This window comes from Cyrtonyx montezumae, unplaced genomic scaffold, assembly GCF_038088225.1.
Source record: "Cyrtonyx montezumae isolate F1298 unplaced genomic scaffold, pur_monq_1.0 scaffold_8, whole genome shotgun sequence".
In the NCBI taxonomy this organism is placed as follows: domain Eukaryota; kingdom Metazoa; phylum Chordata; class Aves; order Galliformes; family Odontophoridae; genus Cyrtonyx; species Cyrtonyx montezumae.
Window position 1 is genome coordinate 44963602 of NW_027072089.1, and position 13186 is coordinate 44976787.

The 13186-nt window shown below is 43.7% G+C and overlaps 1 protein-coding gene across 1 annotated transcript; it reads left to right on the plus strand.

Moving 5' to 3' along the window:
* Positions 1–568: 568 nt before the first annotated feature.
* On the plus strand, positions 569–8112 carry TYMS (thymidylate synthetase). Its single transcript, XM_065751672.1, has 7 exons — positions 569–733; positions 1438–1511; positions 2753–2927; positions 5003–5104; positions 6222–6397; positions 6979–7050; positions 7951–8112. Exons 1-7 carry the CDS (start codon positions 574–576, stop codon positions 8086–8088), a joined length of 897 nt encoding a protein of 298 aa, XP_065607744.1. The 5' UTR covers positions 569–573; the 3' UTR covers positions 8089–8112.
* Positions 8113–13186: the final 5074 nt, after the last annotated feature.

Genomic DNA, 13186 nt, shown 5'->3' on the forward strand with positions numbered 1-13186 from the left:
CAGAGAGGCTGTGCACCCTGCTGCAGGGAGCCTGCTTTAGCAGAAGGTTGGACTGGATGATCTCCAGAGGTCCCTTCCAACCACTACAGCTCTGTGATCGTTGAAGCAACATTGAGAATCTCTTTTTTTGGTCAGGCAGCCAAGTGGGAGCTGGGTTCTCGTATTCTCATCCCACACCCCCCAGCCACATTTGCTGTCTGTAAAATGGCAGCCTCCCAGAAGAACCCAGATGTGCTTCTTTCAAGCTAAGGAAAGCAGAACTCTCCTACAGCGTCCTTTGGTCACAGTGACGTTCACTTCAGGTGGGTATTTTTAGGAAGACGGGCTGCCACGAGCTCTAAGTGCGGGCTCTGTGAGTCCTCTGCGTGCTAGGGGAGCGTGCAATACCGCTCAGCCTGCCTTGCAGCCTCCACATTTCGTCCACCGTGAGCAGCAGCACCCAAGCGGCGCTGAGCAGGAGGGGCGGGGAGGTGTGGGAGGCGGCAGCCCGCCCCTGCGCGCCTTGCGCGGGAAGGAAGGCTCTTGGCGGGCTCGGCGGGCTGTGGTGATTGCCCGGGCCGTCTCCTGCCCGCCATGCCGGCCCCGGAGGAGCCGTCATGCGGCCCGGAGGGCGGCGAGCAGCAGTACTTGCAGCAGGTCCGGCACATCCTGCAGCAGGGACACCGAAAGGAGGACCGCACGGGCACCGGCACCATCTCCGTCTTCGGCATGCAGGCGCGGTACAGTCTGAGAGGTCGGCACCGCCGTGGAGCTGCATGCACGCAGCCCCTCGGTCCCTGCCGTGCATCGCCGCCATCTTCTCGCTCCCCGCGTTGAGGCGGCTCGGCACGGCCCTGGGGCGTTTTGTGCTTTGAAGGAAGGAGCGGGAGGTGCTTGTGGGACGGATGGTTTTAACTTAAGGCTCTGTTCCCCGTTGCAAATGCCTACGCGGCTCCCTGTGTAGGTCCTTGCCTCTGTCTGTCACTGCGCTGCTCGGCAGGGGAAGAAATCTCGGGCACCTGATGGCCTTGGTTGCAGTAGGAGTGTTACACATCCCAACAGAAAAGCTCAGTGTCACATGGGGGCATTGCCTTCTGCGTGCTGAAAACATAAGTTATTGTGGCAGGTGAAGTCAGGCTCTTTCCATCAGTGCGCAGTGTGAAAACAAGGGGCACTGGGCACAAAGTAAATACCAGCAGTTACATCTGAGTGTTAAAAAAATCCTTTATACTGAAGGTGGGAGAGCACTGGGACAGGCTGCCCAGAGGGGCTGTGGAGTCTCCTCTGGAGATATTCAAGGCAAACCTGGTTGTTTTCCTGTGTAATCAACTGTAGGGCACCTTCTTATCTGGGGGTTGAAACAGGTGGCCTCCTGAGGTCCCTTACAAACCCTGTGATTTTCTGTTTTCATCCCAACAAATCTCTGATAGTCCCTGACACCTTGTAACTGTTTTACAGATCAGTTCCCGCTGCTGACAACAAAGAGAGTGTTCTGGAAAGGAGTGCTGGAGGAGCTGCTGTGGTTCATCAAGGTGCCGTACCTGGATGGCTCTAGCAGTAGTAGGCCTGAGAATGGCATCAATCCAGTGTACTGGTGTGAAACAGGTTAAGGAATTTGGTGTGAGTGCAGGTGCTTTTGTTCATACAGCAAAGCAGCTCACGTATACAAAACCACTGTTTTCAAAACATTCCGTGTATTTCGGTGAACACTATTGCATTGTTACAAATCAGAACATTTTTTTTCTTCCCTTTCTTTTTAAGAGAAATAGTCTGGTACAGAGAGAGCTTTTGCTGTTTTAACGATACCCTGCAGTCAAAAAGCCTAATTCAGTCTTTTATTAGAGTTTACCTAAGAAATAATATTGTAATTTGTAAACAGTCTAATGATTTGCTTTTCAATAGGGAGGTAGCTTGTATTGATTTGAACAGAAACAAGCAGTGAGGAACCACAGGTGCAGTAAGACTGATGTAAATGCTAGGCTATTAAGTGGTAAAAAATGGCACCCAATGGTGCTAATAGCTGCAGTTAAGAGCACTAAAATTCTGTGGATAATATGTTGCAGTACAAGTGTTTCTTGAAATGCTGTGACAATGTGCTGATGCGGGAAAATCTAGCCAACAGTTGGCTAGACAGCAAGACTCTCAAACACAGATATTTTTTTTAAGTATCTTCAGAGTTTTACCTCTGAACTTCAGAGTTTTATCTCTGAACAGAGTTTTACCTCTGACTGCACACTCCCCCAGACAGAACACTTGTTATATTGGATTTTTGAGTACTGATTGGCACTCATTACAGAATTCAGTGAAACTTTTCTAGTTTGTTTTGCCATATTTTTCATTTTGTCACGTTAACAAAAGGGACTTTAAGACTTGAACTTCAACAGAGGTGGCTTGGGAAAGGCCGCATCTGGGCCCTGCTTTTTTGTCTGCTTTTTTGTCTGCTTTTATCTGCCTGAAGAGTAAAATCTTGTTCTTTGTGGATGTGAAATGATACGTGGTCAGGTGACCTTGAGACTGTTCTGTTTGTGTGTTCAAAGAAGAATCTTGAGTTAAACAGCAGCAGTTTGGCACCTTACACTTAAGTCTAGTAAGGTACTTCTAAGATTTGTTCTGTTAAGTGCAAAAATAGCATCTAATGCATTAATCAGACTTGCCATCCTTAATGTTAAAAATGGAGAAATCTGCTGACTAGCAAAGCTTAATGCTTCTGAGTCAAATTGTGTTCTCTACTCTGGGATTTGGAGGTAAACTCTATACTGTCTGTATTTTGCAGGGTTCTACAAATGCCAAAGAGCTCTCTGCAAAGGGTGTAAAGATTTGGGATGCCAATGGATCACGTGAGTTCTTGGATAAACAGGGATTTTACACCAGAGAAGAGGGGGACTTGGGACCAGTTTATGGTTTCCAGTGGAGGCACTTTGGAGCAGAATACAAAGACATGCACACAGGTAATCATATAAAAAACACAGCCTTGATTGTTTAGCAGAATGACTGGTAACTCACTTCCAGAAGTCTGTGGATGAATTGGACTATGGTTAAAAGGACTGTTCACAGTGTGAAATGAAAACAAGAATGAATAGTGTGCCTGAGAGAGTGGATTTTGTTTTTTATTTTTTAATTAACTAAATCTAATTATCCTGAAAGGTTTAGCTTTATTTATGATAGTTTGGTATTTATAGAACAGAGGAATGATACATAATGTATACATCATTTTGACTTCGATGCAGAGATGATATGGTCACTGCTAGATGGAGAGATGCACATCTGTATTGCAGTCCAGAACTGTGAGCTAGCTTAGTGACAGCAGTGGAACAAAGGCTGCTCTCTCTGAATGCCAACAAAGGATGCTAATTCCATAGTGAAGTAATTTCCATGATGCACTTGTGCTGGCAGGAAGTGATGTTAGTTCCATGTGTTCTGGGACATTGTGGAAAAGGAAGATTTTTCCATTTTACAGCTGGAACAAAGCAGGGTGATGACTGCGGGTAGAATAGCTGGAACAAAGTACAACGTGATGCAGTATCTTTATTTTCAGTGGAATTGATCCATTAAACTTACTTTGAAGTGTTTGGGTGATTCTTCCTAAGTTATTGAAGGAGAGAATGTCAAAAAAAAAAGAGTGCCATTAATAGAAGAGTGAAAAAAAAAAAGTATATATATATGCCTATCTGGTGCACATGGTCTTTAACGCTGGTAGAATATATTTTTTCCTCTTGTATTTTTTTTTTTGGTCAGTATATTCTCTAAGTTGACGTTAGTTACAGGTACTGTACTTACTATTGGCATATTGACTACTGGCAGAGTACAGTTCTACCCAAACATAAGTGATGCAAACAGTGAGCTGTCAAATCTAAAAACTTAGTAAAATGTTTTAGCTTTCCTAACTTAAAAGATCTGAGTTCCCACGTCATATAGAAAAAATTCCATTCCTAATGGATGGGTAATTAGCTTCAGGATCTAACAAAACCATTTGCAAAAGCTTCTGGCTCAGTGCTGCTGGCAGAAGTAATACCTGAGATGGTAACCCTTTATCACCATGCTGTTTGCCAGCCAGCTTGGGTCTCTCTCCCTGTAACTGTAATTTGGTATTGAGCAGCAAGAAGAGTTATTAGAAAAAATTAGTTACCAATCCTGCTGATTCACTGGCATGAGTCAGAATAATGAATAACAACAAATGACTCTTTTTATTCTGGTATCCATTCTGCTGTTAATTCCAGTGAATTTCTACATAATTGATACCAAGCCTGAAATCAGCCAGCAAGGGTCACGGGGTGAAGTGTAATATCCTGTGCCTTCTGGCTCTGAATGTTACGGAAATTTAGTTTTCATAAATGACCTTGGTGAGTGCTAGATAGATGTATATATTCACTTGTCAAAGGCTTTCTTCTTCTAAGCATGCAGAGAATGCATGGCACTCCATATTACTGGTCTGGATGTGATTTTTATGTTTTTTTTTTAGTAGGAGTATTGTAGCATGTAAATTTAACAGCCATAGACAAAGACATCTAATATAGAAACAGAAGGGGAGAATTACTTCAAAAACCATGAATATTAGATGCTATCTGTTGCTTAATCCAATACAGCTTTGTCCTTTTTAGGTATCATTCATCCTCAGAAATGATAAAGTAACATGTTTTGTACAATTAATATATTTCCACTGCAACCTGGGGTGTAGCATTTGTGCAGACTTCTTGTTTTTGATGCTTGGAAGAAAACCTTCCTAGGTAGCAATTATCCATTTACAGTGAATGTTAAAGGTACTGGAAGCACTCAGAAGCAGTAGTTGGACATATTCTAATACAGTCATGAGAACTTCACAAACCTTAGAGCACCCAAAGAAAGACCAAGCATAACGTATGCTTGGAAAGTGCCAACAGATAAATTCAGGTGCTTTCAGAGTTTCAATAAAATCTTCAGAGGCTGTCATCTGGGTGTCACTTTCCAGTAGGGTGGTGTGGGCTGGGCTTTAAAAATAGATGATGATTTGAATCTGATTTAGATCATACTTGGTATCTTTCTGCAGATTATTCCAACCAAGGAGTTGATCAGCTGCAGAAAGTGATTGAGATGATCAAAACCAATCCAGATGACAGAAGAATGCTTATGTGTGCTTGGAATCCCAAAGGTACTGAACCATGCACTTTAAGGGAATGTTGTTGCATGTAAAAGTATATGGACTATATTCTAAGTGCTGTGTCACTATCAGTTCCATGTTAGTGTCTTTGCTTGTTCTTTAACTCGTAGAAATGTAGGTCACTGAGTGCTGTAAAAATGATCAGGGGTTGTCAGTTTTCTTTCTGCTTAATTCTCATGTTCAAACCTCAAAACTTTTTCAACCATTACTTCCACGTTTTTCTCTCCAGATTAAAGTGAGGGATGTATGTGGCTACTCAGTGCTTTTCAACGTACAGTCTCTTTTCAGAGTCAGAAGTTCTTAAGTTAAAAAGGTTAAAAAACAAGTAGTGTACCAAAGCAACGTGATCGGTCTTTTTAGGTATATATTAAACTTAGGTAAAAACACAGAGCTAGAGAAGTGTTACCTTGTTGGGTGTACGTGAGCCTGTTCACTTTGTAGGCTTATTTCTAAACAAGTTTAGTGCTAGAGGTTCTTTTACTCCAGCAGCAGTAGATCTGTACACACACAAAAATAATAATCCCCCAACGTTTTCCATTAGTGTCTCTGAAAGGGGATTCCACGTGCTGCTGCTGCTGTATTTAAAGCTAAACATTCACGTATCAGGAGCGAGTTAAAGCTTTACTTAAACTAGCTGTAAATTTACTGTCTTAAGTGTAAACACTCATATTTTGTTTTCTGGATGTATTTGTCAGGTTTAAATCTCAGCAAACAATAAAGTTACATTGCAGTGAGAAGTAAGGTGAAGCAGTTGTAAGTTGCTTTGGGGTACATGTTTAATTTTACTCTTTAGGGAAATAGTTGGCTCCCCCGGGTGAGTAAAGCTCAACTGCTGTGCAGCATTATGGCACAGATCTGTTCTATAGAATATCTATTTATGACTTTTCTGATCACACAGCCCAGGAGACAGCTTGTCATGACCCAGTCTTAATTGCTTAGGCAGCAGGTGCTCTTGTTTTAGGAGAAGCAGCAACAGAATGATAGCAGCGTCAAACTGTGCTTCCCACATCTCATGCTTGTTCAGTTTTTGCATTGTCTTAAGTTTATGACACTAATGCAGTTCTGATTTCTCCTCCCCCTCCCCTTCTTCCTGTATTGTAATTCTTAGATATTTCTCTGATGGCTTTGCCACCCTGCCATGCTCTCTGCCAGTTCTATGTTCTGAATGGTGAATTGTCTTGCCAACTGTATCAGAGGTCTGGAGATATGGGACTAGGAGTGCCTTTCAATATTGCCAGCTATTCACTGCTCACATACATGATTGCCCATGTCACAGGGCTGAAGGTAAGCTATTTAATCCTTGTACTTGACACCAGAGTCTTCTAGTCCCTCACTCTTTCTCCTCAACATGATACTGTCTGAACTGAAATCAATATATTGTTATATGTATGTGTGTGTACAAAAAAAAGGTTCCCATTAAATTAAAATATTGAGCAGACAGGAGATACTAGGTGTCTTTAGCCACTTCCTCTCATGGCTTATCTCATTTAGCGTGGTATATCCAAGGGCTGATCTATGTTGGCCAGAGATGGGTAGAAGAGCTAGTAAAATTTATCTAATGGTAGATTGTTTAGGAATTGCCAAGTCATGGAACTTAGAAGTCTGCAGAACTCATTTGAATGCTCCATAAACGCTTAGGGGTTTAGCTTGTGAGTGACACCTAAAAGCTTGTGACACTAAACTGGCACAAGCTACATTGTTTAGCAGTGGCCACAGTTGGTAGTTTGAAAGGTCTTGAGCTGATAATACATATGAGGTATGAAACAAAGCCCAGTGCCACTGCCACATCTGTTTTCAAACAGATGAGCAGATCAGTAGTGTCAGTTCAGTCTCTGTAGCTGTCATGTATTCTGCTTTCTCTTCAGCCTGGAGAATTCATACACACCTTAGGAGATGCTCACATATATCTGAATCATGTGGAGCCTCTAAAAGTTCAAGTAAGTACTCATCCTGTGTTCTTGTGTACTTTTTAATCTTCCACAGTGCTTGTCAGTTACCACGTTGTCTCTGTAGTGTACATACTGTTTTCCAGATACTAATTTGCATAGTTTTTCCTCACATTTCTACCCTAAAAACTATAGTACCCAAACCAGATATTGTGATAGCAAACTGCTCTCTAACCTGTGTAGAACTTGCATATACTTACATATTAAGTATGTAAACAGGAATAAATACAGGCATGGCTGAAAGGAATGTGTGTATACTATTCCAGATCAAAATGTACTATTCTAGGACTAAGTTGAAGATCTAGAGTCTGTACCCTTACTTTTGGCTTCATCATTACAAATCTTTAGGATAGGCACACTAAAATGTCTTTTAAGTAGATCAAGAAGGGATATCTCGTCAGTTCAGATCAGCTGATCAGTCTTACTGTTTGCCTGGTAAGACTGTGTTTTCTTCAGGAAGTAATACGGTGCAGAAGGAAATAAGAATTTATTTGGAGAGAATATCCTCACCATTCATGCAGCTCAAAACCACCCAGAGAAGTGGCTACTGGTTTGGGCCCTAACGTTCCTGTGAGAAATTGCAGCACGTTTGATGCACATCTTCATCAGAATTCCCAAGTTAGTTTTGTCTGGAAGGAATCTGATTTGCACCCACTAGAATCGCTCTGCAAACTGAAACTGCTCGCAGTGCGTTGGGATGCTGCTGCTCCTAATCAAAATGCTAAAGTAGATTACGCCAAACTGTATTGTAATCGTTTTTCTTTCCTGAGAAAGAAGCAGAATGCACGTGGGGAAATCCGAATTTAGATTAATGAGATTGTGATATAAATTCAGAGTTTCTGAGTATTTATGAGCACTGTACAATTAACCTAGGACGTGCTTCTGTTTTAGCTTCAAAGGGAGCCAAGACCTTTACCCAGACTCAAAATACTTCGGAAGGTTGAAGACATCAGTGACTTCAAGGCAGAAGACTTTCAGATTGAAGGTTATAATCCTCATCCACCTATTAAGATGGAGATGGCTGTTTAATGCTATGGAACATATCCCGTTGATGTGGAAATCTACCTAAGCTACTTAGCTTCCTCTGTACTTGAAGTTACAGTGTTTTTCAATGTAGTTCTAAAGGTATGTGCTTTATTATTGAAAGATAGACCACACTGTCTTCAGTGCTAAGTTGTCACAACAGAACAAATGTATAGACAGGGAACATACTGCTGTTTTTTCTACTTGGAATTCTACTCTGCTTCATAACATGCATTTGGGTATTGGGAGCTGAGTTTGGATTATTTATTCCTTCTCTAAATAATGCATGTAGTATGCAGATGTTGATCCCATTTTTACATGGCTTTGTGAAATAGTTTTCTACTCGTTGTTTCAGTTGGCAGTGGCTGTTTCAGTTACTGTTTGGCTATTATTTGAGTTGTGTGTGCTTGCATGCTTTACCTAGTACTGAAAAGAAGAACCTTTTTATGTACCATAGAGGATTCTTTCAAGGTTATAGAAGTCTTAAAATACCTATGTTTAATAAAGCTTTGTTTCTTAAAAAATCTTCTGGAATACATGGAAAGTAGTAGTGGAAAGCTAGGGAGGGACTTTGTATAAGGGCATGTAGTGACAGGATGAGGGGAAGGGGCTTCAAACTGAAAGGGCACATTTAGAGTGGATAGATAATAGGAGGAAATTCTTTACTGAGGGTGGTGAAACACTGGAGCAGGTTGCCCAGAGAGGTTGTGGGAGCCCCCTTCATGTATGGGGCTGTGAGCACCCTGGTCTAGAGGGAGGTGTCCCTGCCTGTAGCAGGGGGTTGGAGCCAGATGGTCTTAAAGGTCCCTTCCAACCCAAATCGTTCTATGAGTATGTTTTAGTGGTCCAAAATATGCTACTATGAGCAGCAACTTCCTGCATCTCCTTACATACAACAATCAACTTCCACTGTAAAACTAGTTGCACCTTTCTGCCTTTACTTACTGCTGAAGCTGTGTTCAGGATATTACTACTAAGAATTGTGTTTTGACTTCTAAGCAGTAGGACTAACTAAAACTAAATTACTGTTTTCTCTCTCTGATGTAGCCCAACCAAACAGAATTCCAGAAAGACAATATCGTTGCTCTCTACGTCCTCCTAAAAATATAAAAAGACAGTTGAGGTTGCAGGTTCACTTGACCATACTGCCTGCACTCAGCAAGTTAAGTTCCTTTAGCTGGAAATCAGTTTATGCAACACTTGAGATGGAATCTGCGGGCTGTTTTAGCAAGTGTAGCCAGAGGGAACGTGTAACAGAATGGCTTGTGTGGAGCTAAGGAGTGAAAAATGGTCTATTCGTGCACGTGTATATACATACACAGCATGCTTTAATGTGGCAGCAGGCCACTATACGTATTTCTGGAAGAGCCACAGCTTTTCTGTACAGGAATCAACCCAAATATCACCTTTATCAGCACAATTCACTACTGATAGTAGTTGAAATGATACGTGTACCTTTAAGCCCAAGATAGCTCATGCTGCTCAGGAGATGAAACAAGACATAAGAAGGCAAATGGTTTATTACAGAGCAGGCTTTAGTGGGAATAGAAGTATAAGCATTTTAAATGAATAAGCCTCAGACTTCTATATTTTCAGGCTGGGAAAATGAATATTCAAGGGATCTGAATGTATAGACTTAAACATGAGGTACTCAAAGGATTTACAGAGCGTGGGGATTGTTCACTGCTGGCAAAGAGGGCTAGTATGACTGAAGGCTATCTTCAGAGCACTGCTCTAGGCTGAACACAGGACACTTAGGCCTTCTGGGAATCCCTGAAAGGGACCCACTGGCCTTCTGAGGGAAGGATGTGTCCTTAGTCTTAACTCCTGGATGTATAAGCTTCCTATCCCTCGTGCTTTCCAACTGATTTCTGTGGGTGGCACTGAAAGTCTACTGAAAGGTTGGGAGGAAACAGATCCTCTCACTACAGCTGCATTTTGAAGAGCCTTATTCTGGAACTCCTTGGCCATCAGTGGCATAGACTGAGCCTCATCCACTTTTCCCTGCCTGTGGCTGACAATTGGAAGATAACTGAAGGCTCTAGCTTGTAGAAGCTCTTTGAATATCACTCCGTTGTAGCACTGCGAGTGAAAAAATGACAAGGCCTGAAGTCCTCCAAATTAACATATTACAAGAGCTGCTAGAAGAGCTGCTGGCAACTGATAACAAAACGTTTGTACGGTATCCCTTGGTGTGCAGTGCTGAGCACCAAGTCACAGAGAAACATGGGAGCTGTGTTAGCCACGGTTGGGCTATGGTGGAATATCAACACCAGCAGCTCCGGCTGCGCTGTCACAGAATCACAGAACTGTAGGGGTTGGAAGGGACCTCCAGAGATCATGGAGCCCAACCCCCTGCCAAAGCAGCTCCCTAGCCCAGGTTGCACAGGTAGGCGTCCAGGCGGGTCTGGAACGTCTCCAGAGAAGGAGACTCCACCACCTCCCTGTGCAGCTGTGCCACTGCTCCGTCACTGCACTGGGAAGAAGCTCCCACTCATATTTGTGCAGAACTTCCTGTACTTCAGTTTGTGGCCATTTCCCCTTGTCCTATCACCACACACTGCTGAGAAGAGTCCAGCCTCATCCCTTTACCTCCCGCTCCTTAGATATTTGTAGACGTGGGTCAGATTCCTTCTGAGTCTTCTTTCCTCATGGCTGAACAGACCCAGGTCTCTCAGCCTTTCCTCATAAGAGAGGTGTTCCACGCCCTTTATCATCTTTGTAGCCCTCTGCTGGACTCTTTCCAGGAGATCCCTGTCTTTTTTGTACTGGGAGCCCAGAACTGGACACAGTACTCCAGGTGAGGGCTCGCCAGGGCAGAGTAGAGGGGGAGGATCACCTCCCTCAGCCTGCTGGCCATGCTCTTAATGCACTCCAGGATCCCATTGGCCTTCTTGGCCACCAGAGCACACTGCTGGCTCATGGCCAGCCTGTCATCCACCAGGACACCCAGGTCCCTCTTCTCAGAGCTTCTCTCCAGCAGCTCATCCCCCAACCTGTACCAGTGCATGCAGTTATTCCTCCCTAGGTGCAAGAATCTACACTTGCTCTTGTTAAACCTCATCTGGTTCCTCTCTGCCCAACTGTCCATCCTGCCCAGGTCTTGCAGCACAGCTTTCCAGCATGTCAGCCATTCCTCCCAGCTTTGTATCATCAGCAAACTTGCTGAGGGTGGATTCTGTCCCCTCATCAAGGTCACTGATGAAGATGTTGAACAGGATTGGACCCAGCACAGACTCCTGAGGAGCACCACTAAGTACAGGCCTCCAACTGGACTCTGTGCCACCACCACAACCCTGTCCAGACCACGTTTTGCACATGAGCTCCTGCCAGGGATGTGTTATACTGGATAGGGCTGCATGGTGCTCTGCTTGCTCTGTGTACAATCACAGTCACAGTTGCATTCTTTTGTGTTTCTGATGGAACATCTGTTAGCATAGAATAGAGTCATAGAATCATTTAAGTTGGAGAAGACCATTAAGATCATCTAGTCCTACCATCAGCCCATCCCCACTGTGCCCACTAACCACGTCCTCTGCACAGGAGGATCAGAATATACCAATATAAAGAGACCTCCATTTCTACCCTGATACCCAGTTCTCAATACTCATGTTCTCTGGGTATATCCCAAGGAATAGAGAGAACTGCAACACTGTGCTTTTCTGGGAGAATTAGTTAAATGGCACTGGGCATGGTTTTCACCTCCCAGAACCTATCTGCAAAGTTATATTTTTACCCAATCCTGCAAAGCTTCTCAGTGTTGAGGAGTTAGCAGTGAGAACTGGCTGATCACTGGCTGTGAGCATTTCCCTGTTTCTCACATCATTTAAAACTGTACTGTTGTCAGACCAAACATTCAGACCCAGTTCACCTGTTAGTCAGAGCAGCACATGCAGCGTAGGGTGCTGTGTGGGCAGGATTTCAGTGCTTCAACATATGCTTCTTCTGGAACATTTGTGATAAATGGCCCATCAAAGACTGCTCCTTGGAGAAACTGAAGGAGTTCTGACCTTTTTTTTTTCCTCGAAAGCCGTAATTTTGACCAAATAGATCAATTTTGCTGAATTAGCCCTCCCTCTTCTCCCCATTTATTTCAGTGTAAGAGAATTGCAAACTGGAAAACTCCTTGGAAGCAGCAGAGAACAGCACAATCTCCTTGCTCTGGGACACGAGGAGATGCTGGCATGCACCACGCTGTATCTCACACGGCCCCTTCCTGTTCTCTAGGGGCTGCAGAGTAATGGTTCTCATCAGGTGCAGTTGTGCTTTAGCTCACCCCTTTTTCCCAGGCGGGCAGTTTTGGAGGGTTTCTGTTGGGGAGCAAGCGTGTATACCAAATGACACTGAAGAATTTCTTCTTGCTGTGTGGGTTTCATCCTTTTGCCTGCCCCTCCAGCTTAATTTCCACAGATTGGTGGTACATTCCTGAGCTGCTCCTGTCTGAACTGATAAAACAGTTTGAGAATGAGGAAGAAGGAAAGGCCCACCTTTGAAGGAAAGATGGCTTGCCATAACTTTTGTTAGCACAACAGCAGTATATCCAAAATCTGTGCAATTGTTTGGCTGGTTTAAGGACGACAAAATTAAAAAAGCAGAGCATAATAAAACCATATTAGTATAGATGGAGTGATGGTCACTGCTTGAGGCACGGCTATCATCCTTTTCCTTTTTCCCTTAAGCCAACAGGGAGTCAAGGCACAGTAACTGTTCTGTCCCAGCCATCAGCCTGCTTTGTGCTGCCAAACAAAGAATCATTAATGTTGGAAATGACCAGAAAGGTTATTTAGTGCTACTATCAACTCATCCCCACCGTGCCCGCTGTGTCCCTCGGTGCCACATCCACACAGTTCTTGAACACCTCCAGGGACGGTGTCTGCACCATCTCTCTGGGCCACTGCCTCACTGCTCTTTCTGAGGAGAAATTCCTCCTAATATCCAACCTGAACCTCCCCTGGTGCAACCTCGTGCCATTCCCTCACGTCCTGTTGCTGTTACCATGGAGCAGAGGCTGACCCCCTCCTCCTCACAGCTTCCTTTCAGGTCACTGCAGAGAGCAATAGTGTCTCCCCTGAGCCTCCTCTTCTCCAGACTGAACAATCCCATT

Excerpts from the sequence above, each read along its gene's own strand:
- TYMS (XM_065751672.1), top strand. The coding sequence starts at position 574 with ATGCCGGCCCCGGAGGAGCCGTCATGCGGCCCGGAGGGCGGCGAGCAG. Across the intron at positions 734-1,437 it reads GGCGCGGTACAGTCTGAGAG|ATCAGTTCCCGCTGCTGACA; the intron begins GTCGGCACCGCC and ends ACTGTTTTACAG. Across the intron at positions 2,928-5,002 it reads ATACAAAGACATGCACACAG|ATTATTCCAACCAAGGAGTT; the intron begins GTAATCATATAA and ends ATCTTTCTGCAG.